We start from the raw sequence: 17521 nt of genomic DNA, 5'->3' as shown, positions 1-17521 counted from the left end.
AAAGTTACAGACTCGAAAAGCAAAATTGTTACGTTCGTCCCTATTCTCCCCTATCCAAGACATCCCCCAGATATCCCCACTATAACACACGATCGAAGAATAATCGAAACGATCTTCCTCAACGAAACACCCGGTTGGAGCGTACGATAAACCTGCTCGTTTCGATTCAGTCGCGCCCTTGCACAGCACCAAAACCAGATGGAAGGGGTGGCTGGCTTGGCGGGCATAAAGTTTTAATTGCTAGCGTTCGCGGCCACTTTCGCGACCGGTTGTAGACACACGCGCGAGAGCGGCCAGGCAGACGAGTAATTAATTCTCAACGGTGACCGTAATACCATGCAATCGAGCCGCGAACATGCGTCGCGTTCCAGCGTGGCAGGAAGATGAATCGCGTCACCGGATTAGATCCGACGATCGCCCACGACCACTTTCAGCGGTTCCCTTCCCCTCCCACTACCCTCCAACTGCGTCAGTACTTCGTCTAGACCCGTGTCGTTTCGCGTCGAGGCGGCGGCGAGCGCGAAGCGGTATCGACTAGAAGCAATTAGACCCGGAATTTGGCTGGCGACGGTTACTACCTGGCGTTAATCGCGCACAGGGGGTTTCACTTTCGAGTGGACGCGTCTGACGGTCGCCCTCAAGAGCCACCGAATCGAAGATGGGTGTGGGTAAACGTTTCGACTGGGAATTCCCGTTAGAAAATTAACCGAACTGGCTAGGTAAATTGTATCAAACGCGATGAATTTGTTAAGCTGCGTACTCACCAAGCGAGCGAGTAAGAGCGAACAGGAGCGAACGAGACGTTTGACGGCTGCCTATGGTCACCTTTAAGGTACAAGAAGCGCTCAGTGGTGGGTGACTATAGTCACCTTGAGTACACAGTGAGCACTGGACGTTGGGTGACTATAGTCACCGTTAATAATGAAAGGGTTAGTGTACCTAAAACATGTTTGCCTTATGATACATAGTTAAAATAAGCTTCTTTAGTTCTTGACTCGTAGGTTCACACTGTTCCGGTTAGGGTGAAGTACGTAACATAATCATGTATTTTCAGCTACATCATACCGTATTTAAACCTTAACCTGTAATTGGATCACCTCCTCTACTAATGTTAGTTTGATGTATAAATAACACTGTCAATCCGTTTTTACACTTTGATGGCTATTTACAAGTACAGTAGAGCCTCCTGTGTCTGATCTACTACTGAAATACAATTAGGAAAGATGGTCTAAATATGGGCTAGCACTTTTACTTCAGAACTTATTGTCAAACTTGTTGAAGATTTTGAAGATGTAACACTTCAGTGTATCTAAAACAATGCTGCTTTATGATATGGAGTTAAAAGAAGCTTGTTTCCGTTAGGATGAAGTATCTAACATTACCCTATACTTTCAGCTAGCCTGTATTTGCACCATCTGCTCTAGTATTCCTTATCATTGGATTCGATTAGAATAGTTGAATTTAATTGTATTTCGAAATATCTCCTATTTTTAGCAGTATTTCATGTTTCACAACTAGATCAGCATTTAGTTTCTTAACTAAGTATGTACTTTTTAATTTGTAATTATTCATCAATCAATCTGAGTATCGTGCCTAATTCACAGACGGCGGCACGACGAAGATTTCACGGCTCAATAATTATCTCCTTGCAATCAGTGCAATTAATCTGCTCGACATAGATGATGTTGATCTATCGTTGACTTGTCACGATGGATGTCTGTAAATCGAAGCTTCTAATCACCGTTTCGATCGAAATTATGGTGAACGCCAGACAAAGTCTAGATTGTAAGTTTGATACACTTCGTTTATAAGTATTAGGATACTTATTGAATACGAACTCAATCTAATAACGTTAAAAATAAAAATGGTTGAAGGTCTGAAATAAATATTGTTTTGGGGATAGTAAAGCTTGATAAACAATACTAATGGTAATATGAAGTAATAAAAGTGCTCTAAAATATATAATAATTTTTTTGAAGCGTTAATTTTTTTTTATATTAAGTGTCCTAAAAATTATAAACGACAGTGTACGTACGTGAAGGAATCTCCAGTTTGTCATAGTTTCTGCTAGAAATCATACGATTGATTAAGTGATTGTAAACTGATAAATACCGATTTCAATCAATTGTTATCATAAATATTAGTGTTTAGACATATAAAAATGTTTCATAAGGCTAAAAGTTATTTTATTTCCATAAATTTGATTTATGTCAAATGTGTTCAGGTACTTATTGTTTGTATAACTGTTATATACCTTCCACGTGACTGGGTATTAAATACTAATTCCACAGAGATCTAAATAATTTAATTAATTTCTACTCTCGTTACGCACTGGTAATTAATAGAAACAATTGTTATGTAATTGTCGCGTAAGTGAATATCATTTGCGGACATAACGTAGCGATTTATTTTCAGTTATATTGTAGCAAATTGAGGATACAGTTTAATTATAATGGTGAGTTATAAAGATTACAGTATGCAAATGACATTACCGATCAATACATTTGAATTTACAAATTATTATAACATAGAGATCAGGTAATGGAGTACAATAATACATTTAATAGCAATAACTGTAATAAAAAAATGAAGTCTACAATATAATTTTAATTTAATTTCCTGGGAAAGTAAAATTCTGAATAAATGTAATGAAGGAACGTAATTATTTAGAAACTGTTTAGAGTACAGAAAGTTAACAACTTCTACGATGGTCGCTGATAACCGGCGCCATTAAATTCTATGAAATAACATTTAACTTTTACACAGTAACATTTATAATGTAAGTACTTTCCCTTTTTTATCATATATTTTTTGTATGTCTTATGTATATTACTTATTACACTTATTTTATTTATTATTATTACTATAATAATTAAATTTTATTTAACTCTCCGTGGGTAATGTGAGTCGTTGACGACTCAAGCGAAATTTCAGTTTTTCCGGACTTTCCTCCGACTTTATATTTTTATTGAAGAAAGTTTCGAACATTCGACTCAACGAACGATTTCAGAATGCAGTAAAGACTTCGATAATTATAGCAATAGTTTTTTTTTAAATTTATGAAACCCTGAAGCACTACAAATTAAACTTGAACATTAACGACGACCTCGTTTGCCTACGGAGTCTGAAAAAATATGTTTGCCTACGGGCATTGAATTATTATACTCTTGTAAATATAATTACTACATAGTATAGTAACAGTCAAAATAATACATATACAAGCCAGTATGTAAAAATTGATATTCTCAATAACGAAACCATAAACCATTTCATCGTGATATTGCTTCAAATAGTGAACAATTTTTTATCAACGCATTAGAGTACATATGTATACCGTAGATAGCGTCTATTATCGATGTCACAGATATTTTTGGTATTGAATGAATGTAAGAGATACGAGGTGTTCGCACTTATTCGTACAAATCACCCATTACAACAGGTACCTTAATCATGCTCATCAGATGAATCAGAGTCGAACACGACGTAAACATACATATCGTACGAACGACACCGCTGTTCACAATGAATTCGGGTTATGGCGTCGGACAATCGCGTATTGACACTGGGTTTGTAACTACGCGCGCGTGAACATGCCATAGAAAAGATCAAATTGCCATTACGCGACGCGTAACTACAATTAATTGCGTCGCGAGGATCTGCACAACGTTCGTGCCCCATTTTAGAGTCACGTCTGTTCGGTGTCGCCATTACATATTGAACCCCAACCACAAACAGAAACGTGTATTTTATTAATTTTAAAATTTTATTTTGTGACATGATAAACTTCTTTTTATTCAGATTGATTGATTCAGCTGTTCAGAGGTCAAAGTGACTAACTTCATTTATTGAATTTTTTTTTTCAAATTTTAACGCCAAACCACCTGATTGGTGCTTAACTTTTTATATTTAAAATGAAATTTGAATTACAAATAAATTTTCTTGTATATTTTCGACCTATCTTTAAAATCACCTCTTACCCAGTTGTAACATCAGTTATATAACATCCTGTATATTAAATCAATCAGTCAGTTTAATATGCAGTACTTAACGATTACTTTAACTATTGTGTCAATAAAAATGAGATAAAACAACATATTCAATTAAACATTTATTTTTGTTTCTGAAAGTCCAGGAAAGTCAAAGAAAGTCCAGGGTTACTGAATACTTAATATTTCCTTAAATATTGTTCGAAATAATTGAGAACACAGAACATGTAAAGATGGAAGTTAATTTTCGTATGTCTCTTTAGTTACAATATTTCAAATTTCTCCTTTTAGTAATTACATCTCTCGGAAAAGAAAATTAATCAAAACTGTAAACAATTGGCCAAACGTTATTAAAATTCACGTTCTGAAATCGATTTCGATCGCCAGAACACGTTTAGTTTAATGTGACATAAAGTGTTAACAAGTAATCTACTACTTGATGTAGAAGAATCCAATAATTTGATTAGAGAGGAAATGTGTGTAACCTGACAGGTTGGGGACGGAATGTTTGTATTTCAAGCAGCGAATGTGAACTACCTACTACGTCTCGATAATATTGATGCAAGGTTTGATTGGCGATAACAGTTATTTTGTCGAGTATCTTTTAGAAGTATGTACAAGAACAGAAAAAGCGATATGGTATCGTTGCTTGCTGCTACTTGGTCCAGTGATATCGAAACTCTTTGCAGTTTTTTTTAATGTTGCTATTATGTAACTTTATATTACATAATTGTTAATTGATATTAATAATATAAATCGATAGAAGTGTGTAGGATATATGATTGTTTATAATTCAGTATAGTCCAATACCAACATAGGAATATGTTGGAACCATTGTTTATTGAAATAATGGAACCATTAATTAGATAAACAAATTTGTGATTAATTCAGTCTCGATAAATTAATTCATAAACTGTATTTATGTAAATGTTTGTTTTTGTAATCACCAAGAATCACCATTGATTCATCGAGCAGTCCGAAACGTCAGAAAAATCCCCAACTTGTGGGAAATTGGACAATCCATCTTGTCTCGTATTCCGAGGACGCGCGCCGCCTTGGTGGTTCTCCGGCATTGCACGCGGATCTTGCTAAATCCCCACGGGTTGACCTACAGCATACCGAGACGATCCAGGGGCACGTCAGGTCGGTGGGTTAGACCCCGAATAGACTGTCAATGAGGTGTCCAGCTGTGCCCATCCTGTGCAACATAGAACGGCAACAATAATTACACACGATCGTAACAGTCCCTCCTGAACTCCCGGCACGTTTTTACCAGCCCCACCATTCGCATAAACAGCCCGCGTAGAGCGTATGGCCGCGGTTTGCAGCGTTTAGTCGCTAGTTAACCGTGCTCGTTTGATAGACAGCAGTCCGTTTCCCGGTCGGTACTGCTCGTACGCGTCGTCGTCGTCGTGACCGTTCGCGCGACACCGGAAGGAATATTCAATCTTCAACCACGCCGCTACTTCCGGTTCCGTAGGGTTCACCACGAATGTCGAAAGAACACACAGCCAGATGAAGCTGGTAGACCAGCCTTTCTTGATCATAGTCGAATCCCAGGCGGATAAGATGATCCGAACTCAGTGATCCGTGATGAAAATCCGCCATTGTCGTGCTTTCATCAGTTCTGGCGTTTACTGGTTTCACGAGTCGCCAGTGGCCAGCGACGCGTGATCGATCCACCGACCACGTGATCCAAAGTGACACCCAACATTGTTTCGCCTGGAGATCAAAGACAGAGTACCAAGAGGGCAGGATCTCCTCTTGGGGAAGGAAAGACGGTCGTTACTGCATACTAACAAAGGGAAGAGTGAGTTAGAACCGGCACGGACGACCTTGAATCCCGACGCTAACGAGGTGAACAAAGCTCTCTCGTGTGCGTCGGTGGAAGAGGATCTACGGCGCGGTAGAAGCGGGTCAAGGTGTCAAAGACGTCAGTTCGAGACAGAGAGAGAGAGAGAGAGAACCCGTCAAGATATCGGCACAAGGTGTTAGCGACACGGGGCACTACCCCGATTCCCCTGGGAAAACAAACCGTCACGCGACACACTGTTAACAACGGCCCCGGCTGTCCCCCCCTCCCCACCACCGTATCAACCGCGTGATCGTTCGATCAACCGATCGGGGGGATCATCGTGTTTGGACTTTCACGGAATCATTGTCACGCGACGACTCTCCGCTGTCAACGATCGACAGGGAGACCCGCTGGCGGATACGCAATCGTGACTCCGCGCGACCGGACGCACACCATCGGCAGTCAATCGCGAGTTGACCGTTACGACGATCGGTCCGTCAAAGATACGATCTACCGTGTCTACGTTTGTTCCTTTGTTTTCGACGTTCTTCGATCTCGAGCGTGAATCTGTATACTTTATCGGAATAGCAAATTGTCGAATTGAACTGGTGAATCGGTGAAGATTATTGACAGTATTATCATCGAGAGATTCTAGACTCTACTCCCGTTGGTGATCGAAGAAGGTTTTGAAATTTAAGAGATCATCCTCTTCCAGAGAGTCCAGTGAAAAGCTGAAAACGTTTCAGTGGTACTTGACTGTCCTTAGTTCGAATTTAAAGGATCTTACTATCGATCGATATATAAATCTCAAGTTAATCCCAACTTGAGCCCAGTGGAAGTAATTGAATCGCCCTAAAGCTTCTGTATATCTCCATTCACGGTAATAATTGTCAATTTTCACCTGTGTTCGCGCATGACATCTGGGCCCTATAAGGTGATTAACAAGTCCAGCCTCTCGTGCCACCGTGGACGAGCCATTGTACGCGATCTCGGGGCTGTGTTATCACAGCAAACGTCGTTCCCGTGACACGAGGCCGCTCGATATGGATATCGACATGAGGACAAACAAATCGACAGAGGAATTAGCGAAAAGACGGGTCTCCATTAGCGATCAGATCCTCGGCGGGGTGGATAATCCCACGTTTGATCATCATCGGCGCATAAGCGCCAGCTCCGAGCATAATTCCGATCAGGGTCGGGGGAAATCGATACTGGCTCACGGGACGGGTAACTACGGTAGCGCGGAGAATCTGCCACAGCACAAGTTCGATCTCGAGAACGGCAGGATCAATGGGAACAGGAAGAAATCCGCGTACAGCCTGACCAGCTCCATCAGGGATAAGATTGAATACTCGGAGGAGCTCGAACGGTGAGACGCTTTAGACCGATCATTAAGACTTTTAGATTTTGTGCATCCCGTGGTTGTGAGTGCAGTGATGGTGAAAGGAACGTTTGAAAGTCATATTTTTATATGTATTTATTAACCCTGACATTACTGGCGTTCTTTTGACACTAGAACTATCGACGATAAACGGATATTTGCTTCGATCGGTGGATAAACGTGAAAAACTTCTGAAAATTTAGAAATTTAGAAATTGACTAATTTCTTCACTTTCATTTCGTAATAAAAGGTGCAAAAAATCAGAGAAATTGTCATGACATTTTAATCGTCGTTGTAAGTGTGTATTGACAAGTCATTTTTACTTGCTTGGTAGTTCTAGTGTTAAAGAAGTTTCTTTCTGCCGATCGTAATGAAATGTTCCAAGTATTGTCACTAAAGTAATAACGTAGGCATCCACTGCAGTAGAGCAATGCAGTTAGCTGGTTAAAAGGACATAGCAGAATACATTACGCTGAGTGAATTACGAAGAAAGTGTTGTTGCAAGTTACTTTCAACACGAGAATTTTGATATAAATCTATTTTAACAGTTTAAGGACTGTTTAATTTTTTGTTATGTTAAATTTTTGTCCATAGTACACGGATGTCGCTTCGCGATGAGCGACTATAATCGTTCACATTATGGAAAGAGTTAATAACTCTGAAACGAAGCCACGAACGCAATTTCGTTATTCTTGATTTTCGTCATAGTTTGGCGTGTAAAATCCATCATGCGGATGTGTCCCACATGTTTATTAACACCCTGTTTTAAAGTCAATTGTATAAATTTTGTTATACTTTAATTAGTTTGGGGTGTCAAATACATCCTGTCAAAGTGTCCCTAATTTCTTCAACACCCTGTACTAAATTGTATTGTATAATATAATAATATACAATATAATGAACACAATTTCTGGCAGAAGTACCATCATGATTTCTATAATTATTGTGAAGCAAAAAATTTGTAATCCGTCATTTTCATGGGGTCGATAAGTCTACCGTCAAAGGGATCAACGAATAACATGGGGCAAACACCTGTGCATTTTTTCTCGAACTATTTCCACGAACATTATAATAAAATGGGAAGCAATGTCCTTGCTCATCGAGTCAAAGAGAAAATTCGTGAAAACTATTCGAGGTAGGCGACTCTAATGAAATTGATTGTAACGGATCTAGGAAGCGTCGCGGGGATTGTGATGTAACGGTCGCAGTTACAAAGCCTGTCATTTCCAATCGCCTTGATAAGATCATAAAGTCTAATGAGATTAAATCAACCGCGGTGCTGAGTTTCCTATAGATTTCACTGTCTCTCCGCGTTTCTGAAAGTATGCGCGTACGCGCCACACTTTTGGATTCTTCTCCGTCGTTTTTCTCCCATTCGTGGTTCGTTTCCAAGTGTCCTGTCCGCGTATGAAAAATTCATCTATTGAATATTACGTAGATCACGTATCCAGTAGAATCGAACGATATGGAGCACACACGACGAAGTCGTGGAAAACCCGAAGGACGTGTGTATTACCTGGTTTATTTCTAAGTTTATCTTTTTGTCTCCTCGATCAATTGATAATCTGTTTCTATAAAACCTTTGGTTTAACCTTCTGCAGGCTGACGTGTAGATAGTTTTCTATTGGTCCGTATCAATATCTGTTTACTTGTTTATTTTTCAAGTATGTATAGTCACCATGTGTATGAAGCAAAATTGTATGTAATTTTACTTCTTGTGTTAAGGGTTATTATTGACGTATTTAACTTGATTGCATTAAGAATAACAAACATAAAGTATGAAACTTTATCAAAATCTTTATTTTACTACGTTTTACAACTTAGAAGACGATATATGTAAATGCATAAACATCTGCAGTCTATTGATCACAATCGGAGAATATTTTAAATTCAACTGTTTCAGTTTTTTTTAATACGACTGCAGTGTCCCATAGTTCAATACAGTATATCCACATAGGGTTCATAGCATTATGGATTAAAAGTTTATTTTTAGGCTTTTCTTTGAAGTGTCTACCTGTGACCCAGTATATATTTTTTCTCTCTGTTGTATACAATATTAGGCGCATGCAGAAGTCACGACCGCTTTTTTATCGAAAATTTTTTATGTACATTGAACAATTTCCCGATTTCCATAAATGTCTTTTTGGCAAAAGTGGAATTCCGTATTCATAAAATAAAATAAAAATAAAGAATACTAAATTAAAGTATAGTAAATTGAAGTAAAATAAAATTTCAGAATAATTTTCCATATCAATTTGCAACACATGAAGGTGACTCAGCAACGATTTATATTTTACTTTTATATTTATTATAACATTATTTCCTTTGAATAAAATTTCTATAACTTAGAAATATTTCAATTCGTTCCATTGTTCTCTCAGGAGATAAGCAATCAATCATGTAACGAGTGCAGCCACTTACAAATACTGCAGTGTAAAAAACTTTCTTTGGTATCTACCGAATAATGCGGATAGATAAGCAAGCGCCGATGTTTGCAGTGACAGGCATAGAAAATAATATCACAAGAGAGTAGTAGTAACTATAATTACCAGGAAATCAAATCGAAAAATTTTTTAAAATAGACTCTAATAAGAGTACATAAAATTAAATGAAAATATGCAGCATCTTCTGTAGTAAAGTGGTACAATGTGTTCACTCATGTCAAACATTATATCAAATTATTGTTTCTGCGTAAGTGGTTTGCAGTATAGTCAACTAATTCATGTTGTTTCTTTAGTAAATTGAAATAAATTTCTTCAATATCTCAATTTTGCGTCAATATTACTTTACTTGTATTGTACAAAATTGTAGAGTTTATGAAACTACAGAATTTTTACGTGCAATATTGACAGTGATATTAAACAAAATTCGAATACAAGTACGATTCACCGAAAAGTTTCGTTCTCAAACTGTTCGCCTGACTCGTTTCACCGGGTATATTGACTTTGCTTCTTCTTTTTCCTTCCCGTCTGCTTCTGCTCCGTGACTTACGTCGAACTTTTAAATCAGCACTCTGCACTTCACACAATCTATTTGTATTTCGTATTTCCGACTTCCCCGCGCACACCTCCGATTTCGTGTTCTCTGATCTCGCGATACCTTGTGCCTGGAGTGTCTGAAATATCGAGCTTAAATATGCATCGAAGAACAGATCTGTGTCTCCCGATATTGTTATTCGAGTGGTTTCTAACACGTTTCCAATATATAGCCAGTGAATGTTTAAGAAAATTTACAGTTTTATTGATTTCTTTATGAAAACAGAATCAACACAATGTATAAATTTGTAATATTTATTTTCTTAAAAAAAACTTTTTCAAAATCATTTTTTTTGAGAATTTCTTCCCACTGATGTATAGACAAACAAAACCGATATAAAACCTATCTAAACTTTTTGTTCTGATATCCATTGTAGTTTATGACTTACAAGCAAACAAGTAAAATGGCCATTACGGATAACAATGATGGTTCCTCCTTTAAACTCTAAAACTAGCACCAACCAAGTACGACAAAATTCTTAGATTTATCCTATAAACAATTCACCAAAGTTACCGAGTAATCGATGTGTATCACTTCACGGAATTCAAAATTGTAATATTTATTTTCAAAATTGTTCTACGTCACGGGGTGTATACGAACAAGTGTGGACGTAAAGCCTCCAAGCTTTTATCTTCTTGATGCTCGTTTTCAGGTCGTGGCTGTACCTATTCTGCGCGCGATGCCACGGTCGCGACGACACACCGTCATGGGAGCCGCCCGGTTGGAGAAAAGCCTGTCCCCAGCCATTTTGTCCAAGCTACAGAAAATTCGCCCGGATACTGTGTCTCTTCCTGTTAGGGCTGCTACTATGGGGCATGGTCTACTGCATCCTGGGCGAAGACGCCGCCCCCGGTGGTCCGTTGTTTGGTCTCGCCGCTCTTTGTTTGGCCGCACATTTCGGCGGATGGTTGTTCTCCTTGACCACCCTTCCCGCCTTGATCGGCATGCTGATCACCGGTATCATACTTCAGAACGTCGGCCTGGTCCACATTGAGGGCAGCTACTCCGGGTGCATTTCCAATCTTCGGTGAGTTTACCATTTTTGTCTATTACAGTAATTCCTCGATGAATGCAACGCGAGCAACAATTTTATTCCCACCACTGGGGATTCCTTTTTGGAATCAGTCGAAACAGAGTAATCGGAAGCTAAGCAGAGGCTCGGCTTCGTGCAAAAAAAAAAACAAATTTATGAGGGGCTGAAAACCTTTCTGCCCTGCCACGAATGCTCTGAAACGGACCCGAGTCCGTCGCACTCATCGAGACATCGCTGTATTTCTGTTAATTTTGTTGTGTCCTGGTGTTAGTTTCAGATTCATTTTATTTACAGTTAGTACAGAACTATACAGAGTGATACAAAAAAGACATTAGCTCTGTTTAGGAGTAGGATTAGTAAATTATGTGCAGGGTGAAAGGAAAAAAAGGATTCACAACTTCTAGGGTAGATAGTACTCGTCGAATGATGAAAAAATAAGCTAGTAGACATGGGTCGGAAGATTAATACTTCCAAAGTTATAAACAATTTTTTGTTTCGGATAAAGGGAGTGACTTTCTCGTTTTGGGAGCTATTGTACCGTATGGAAATAATGAAGAAAATTGTAAAAGTATTAAAAAAAATGGTGAACGCCTGTAAGTTTACCATTTCTCTGTTATTTCCTGCTTATGTGATTTCTTCGGGAGAAGAAGAAAGTCGGTAATATTTGATATAACAATAATGAAAAGTTAGGTAGTGGAAGAAGTTTAAACGAATTGGATGTAGCTTTAATACCATTTATGTGTTATTATTAACTAGTACGAAATTTAAAATTCTGCTAGATTTTAATTTTCACATGTTACTATCTGAAATTGTAAATTTACATAAGCATCCGCAAACTGCTCATTAAAGACCGATGTAAATATCAGTTTAAACATCGACCATGAATTGATGGGAGGATCTAACATTGACAATAGGGGGCTGTAATTTACAAGTGTGATACATTCAGGCGCGGATCCTACTGTGTGCATGGTTGAACGACACTGTTGACTCACAGCGGCTAAGGGGTTAATTATTATGCTGTTGCGCGTGACTACAGTTAGACTTAACTGGACACGTGATTAAAATCATGTGCCGTTACTTAGACATTATTTCTTCGGATGAATTTGTAAATGGAACATCATCGTTTCGTAATTGAAATTTATTCCCCCGTCGTCTGCCGGCGATACGCACATATTTGTTTCGCATCGTCACGTGTGTTTTAATCGGAATCAATCATTTAACTTGATTTCTGCTTTGGAAACGTTCCGGTATCGTATTACGGTATTATCGTATTTGACCGTTGGCGGTTGTTTGTTAAATTACGACGAACATTCTTAATTGAATACATACAACATGAAATAAATAAACAAATAAAATAAAAATGTGGATGATATGCAAACGAAAGTTCATTAACAAAAATAGACAAGTAGACGATTACGAGAATTTTTTTTGAACAAGAAGAGTTTTATTTTGTAAAACTTTATTTCACATGGGACTTGGCTGTGTGACTACGAAATTATTTTCTCTTAATTATGAGCATAAATTGTATGGTAACTGAGAAAATATCGTTTTGTGACACTAATGAATTACGATTCAAAAAGTATGTACAAGGAGAGAAAAGCTGAGTAAACGAATAATATTGAAACTACAAGAAATTGAGTATACAAAATGTAAATGAATAAACACTTTCGATTTAGCTACTGCAAAGAATTATTTATATGAATAATAAAATGTTTAATTTTAATAAAACATAATATGTTAGACAAGAAAATTTAACTGAAAATACATTACGTTATTTTTAATGTAAAAAATTCTTTGATCGATGAGACACACTTTACGTTGATCCTTATTTCTATGAAAATAAGTATAATATCTTTGACAATAGAAAAATGATTAGTATAATTTAACATAATTTTACGAAACTAGTACTGTTTGTCATTCTACTCTATAATATTTCATTCTATTTATCTTAAAACAGAACAACATTTTGTTGTCTAGTACCATCTCGTACGAATCTAGAACGATAATGTGAAATTCCATTCCGAAATCGAAAATTAACATCACATCATCCAATGGATGAAAAACGACAAATAAACGGATAAAAATACGAACAAAACTGGATAAGGAAACAGTTGTTTCAAATCACCCCGAGAATCGTCCCATTTAAGGACTTACAACTATTTTTGGACATTTTGTCATAAACTCCAAATACTTTACACCAATAAATAAGTAAATAATTGACAAACTACATAATGAATTGAAATAGAATTTAGATAGATTGAAATAAGAAGACTACATTCCACGTGTACCAGTTTAATAGTGAACGTTTGGACGATCGATTCGATGAAATCTCGCCGATGAGAAAAACTGAACCACATTATGACATTTCCGTTGACGATTGCGTAGCGAACGATCGTCGTTTCCACTCACGCATCGGCTACATGGAAAGGCGCGGGTGACGCGCGCGGATAGACGTCTCCTAGAAAGTCCTCGACGTAACGATCGACTCATCGCGATCGCAAGACGACCGTTTTTTAAAGTCGAGGCCGGACAATAACGATTCGTCGTGGGCACATACGACAATACACGAGCGGCATAGTAATTGCGGTTTCAGAAACGAAGAATTCATAGTGCATCCTAACTGGCAATCGACTGTAATTAGCCATTTATCAAAAAGTTCCACTTCTGCGAAAGGTCGAGCTGTTGGCACGGTCGGTTCTTTAGCTTTTTATGGATGTGACCCGTAACTACTGAAGGTTAAAAACAGGCTGAAAAAAAATCTCTCGAATGTCCCTCGTGCATCTTGACACGCAGAAAGTTGGCATTTCGAATATTTAACGGATGATCCTAAGCTTGCGAAACAACCGTTGTAGACGGTATTGTAAAGTTAACTCGTATTGTAAAGTTAACGATTCTCAAAAATCGATAAATTCACTCTTTTTGTAGAGATACTAGAATGTAGATTTTTTTTGGCGAAATGACATATTCTAAAGTGGTTTATAAAGACAAAAGCAAAGTGGGATTTTTTGTCTCTTCTTGTGTATCTTATTGGGTTCGGAATAAAACAGAAATCTCTTATATCTGATGACAGTTTTATTTTTTTATTGGATTTGACTGAGCCCAATAGGCTGCAGATGCATAACATCCACAGTCTGATTATCACATTGTAATGAATCAACCCTCAAGGACATGGACCGTGAATACGTCATTCCTGTTTTCGTAATTTTAAAAAGTAGCAGCACACTTTTTGTTTATCTTTTAACTTAATAATTTTCTTTTTTAATAAGAGATAATGAGGCTGAAAAAAGAGATTTCTCGAGTAAAATAATTTAGAGAAATAGAAGACCTTTCCGTATCGGTGGCGTACTTTTGGAGCAAAGGACATGCTCGATTAAATATTATATTTACTTTATCACTGTCAATGATGACGATGTCGATCGTATATTAAACTATATTCTATTCAAAAACTACCATGGTCACGGCAGTTTCTTTATTTAGATTAGAATGACGCTATAATAAAAAATTGCAAGTTATAAGTTTGTAGTGAACCCGTTTGTTGAAGACATACATACAGTTGGTAAAATGGCGATATAAACGGAAAGAAGGGGGTTTCTTATTATAGCAAAAATAAATCAAGATTATACGATACATTTTTTCCCTTAAGACTTGATTTTGGGAAAAACCGATTTTGAGTATTTGTTGCATAGAGATAATTTGAAGAATGAGTTTCTCTAATTAGTTCTCTGGAAGTTTCATTATAAATAGGAAATTCCGTTTATATTCGACATGGTGTCGTTGTTTCGGCGGCATTTTCAAAAGAGACACATTCCTCATTAACAGTCGCCGAGCATCACGTCATTGACCAAACTGTCGCTTCGATTCGTCGAACTTGCACAGTTCTCTGAAACTCGTGTGTTAGCCTCGATTTAATAACCCTGTGTCATTACTGGTCGTCATTAAAACTGCTTTAATAATACGTGGATGTTTAGTGTAACGTGTTTATATTTAGACTGTCTTTCAAATACGTTGAAATATGTACAATGACATTAGATACATAGCATATAAACGAAAATGTATTTGAAAATCGTCAATTTCACCGAGAATCGTCAATGTAACCGAGAGGTGAGCACATGCTTGATTTTGGTATGGGTCGTAAAAATGGTTTTAATGTTTCCTCTGTATTTTGCTTATACGGTCGATAGTGCCTTGTATATGTATATGGCAGGAAGGTGGTGTTCTGTTTGTCGTTATTATTGGAGGTGGATATTAAAATTATTACAAAATTTGCGTTAGCCACCTTAACCATTTAATGTTTGACGAGTATACTCACGAGGGAATGATGACTTTTTAAATAATAACGAGTATACTTGTCACGTGAAGAAATAAAGTACCATTTGCTATAAAAATTAAAATTTTACTAAAAATTGAAAAATATGTTTCTTTTATTTAGAATAAAAGAAACAAATTGTTACACACTTTCGGAACAAAATTCCACAGTTACAGGGTTAATCCATTCAATCCTGTGTATTGTCTCCGCAAGTATAGTTTCAGTAACAATCGGGAACGCCACGTGAGTTTCTATTACGCGTGTTTATGCGCCGGTATCCGTTCCGAAAACTCGCACGCGAAGCGACTGGAATGCTCCTCTTATTATATTCCGTCGCTGTGGCGTCACTCGACGCTGTAATATCTTACTGCGGTCTGGGTTACTAAGAAAGCTTTTGTTTCGCGGCACGGGGAGGACGCGCATTGGACACCCGGCTTTATGTGCCGGAACGTAATCTCGCGTAAGGAGCGCTCCACCACGCGTGACATACAAGGCGAAACGCTCCCGTAGATTTTTCGAAGTTTCTTACGAAGCGAATTCTCTGTTCCTAATGTCCTCGGCTGCTCGTATTCCGAACCGTGGAAAGCTCAAGAGCTCGTTTCTTATTCAGAGCAGAGGATTTCACGAGCACGATATCTCGAAGCTATGCTGTTGCTTATTGTTTCGGGCATTGAAGCAATTTATTTATGTATTCCACATTCACAGCCTCCGACTATCACGTCACTGAGCAAATTGTCCTTTTGGTCAGTCACTTGGCTAATGCGTCTGTTTATAGCTCATGGTTTCTACTTATCGTAAATACGAATACATCCTTATAATCTTAATTTTCAAACTTCTTCAACTATGGAAATTTTTAGATTCAAAGATTTTATTTTATATTTTTTACATATTCTTGTATCAAGAATCACCTGTTTGCTGTATCATTTGATGAACCATAACTGTCAGTTATCGTTCTCAATTAAAACGAGCAGAGGGAAATTTAAGGTAGTATATATTATGGTTAACAAATGAAGAAATATGGAAAGATAGATAGAGACTCCTCTCGAGAGAGGAGCCTGTAATTTTTAGTACACTACATTAATTAACATTTCCTGTGATACCATACATACTTATCATTTCTAAAAGGTTTCGTAGATATTTAGGTACCAAAAGCTATCTGAAATACTAGAATACTATTAACAAATATACTGCAGTCCCCAGTTTAATGCCCAATGCTTAGATCAACACTAATACCAGGACTAATACTAGGGCTTGCTTAATGAAGACACGAAATAATTACTCGTTCATGCGAGTTAGTCGACCAATAATTTTTTATTTATCACACACGAGGCGAAATGCACGGGCCACCGGGTGAGACGGAATGGGACAGGAAATGTTGATACTTCGCACATTTTAATGCGCAAATATGAGGATGCTCTCGTTCCGCGATTCGTGATATATTAGCCGTCAAGAACGGAGAATTTATGTCTTTGACGCATGGTATTCGTATATCACCTCGCGTTGGTGTATCACTGGGCTGATCCTCGGCGGGGAAGTGTTGCATTACGCGTTCCCCGGTTATACAGGGTGTTAATAAAAATACGTGACATTCTCACAGGACGGATTCTAACCACGAAACAACGACAAATGTTTATATTCGCATACAGTCACAAAAGTATTCCATCACCTTAGGCATTAAGCGACTTTTACATGGAATTGTAAGTATATTTGCAAATAAAAAATTAGATCACAATTTATTTTTAATGAATGTTTATTAGTTTATTTGACAATAAATGTTTATTAAAAATTTGTTTTATAAATATTTTAATTGTATTTAGGTTTGTAAGTAAAAAGCTATATTAAAGTATAGTTTATATTTTTTTATATATTTTAATGTGGTTGTTTATTTGTAAACCTACTTACAATTCCAGGCAAAATTTATTTAAATCTCGCGTAAGGTGGCGTAATACTTTGTGACCAACTCTATGTGCGTTCGATCTCACTT

The 17521-nt window shown here is 37.4% G+C and overlaps 1 protein-coding gene across 1 annotated transcript in view; it reads left to right on the top strand.

Annotated features, from left to right (window-relative positions):
• Positions 1–6824: 6824 nt before the first annotated feature.
• LOC107186995 (mitochondrial sodium/hydrogen exchanger 9B2) overlaps positions 6825–17521 on the top strand; it is a 92275-nt gene continuing 81578 nt past the window's right edge. The window contains exons 1-2 of the mRNA XM_015574987.1: positions 6825–7150; positions 10851–11225. Coding sequence (XP_015430473.1) covers positions 6825–7150; positions 10851–11225 — 701 coding nt within the window. The remainder of the gene's footprint in view (positions 7151–10850; positions 11226–17521) is intronic.

Source organism: Dufourea novaeangliae, unplaced genomic scaffold, assembly GCF_001272555.1.
Source record: "Dufourea novaeangliae isolate 0120121106 unplaced genomic scaffold, ASM127255v1 scaffold14, whole genome shotgun sequence".
In the NCBI taxonomy this organism is placed as follows: domain Eukaryota; kingdom Metazoa; phylum Arthropoda; class Insecta; order Hymenoptera; family Halictidae; genus Dufourea; species Dufourea novaeangliae.
Note: the sequence above shows the minus strand (reverse complement) of the source record. Positions and strands in the feature narration are given on the sequence as shown.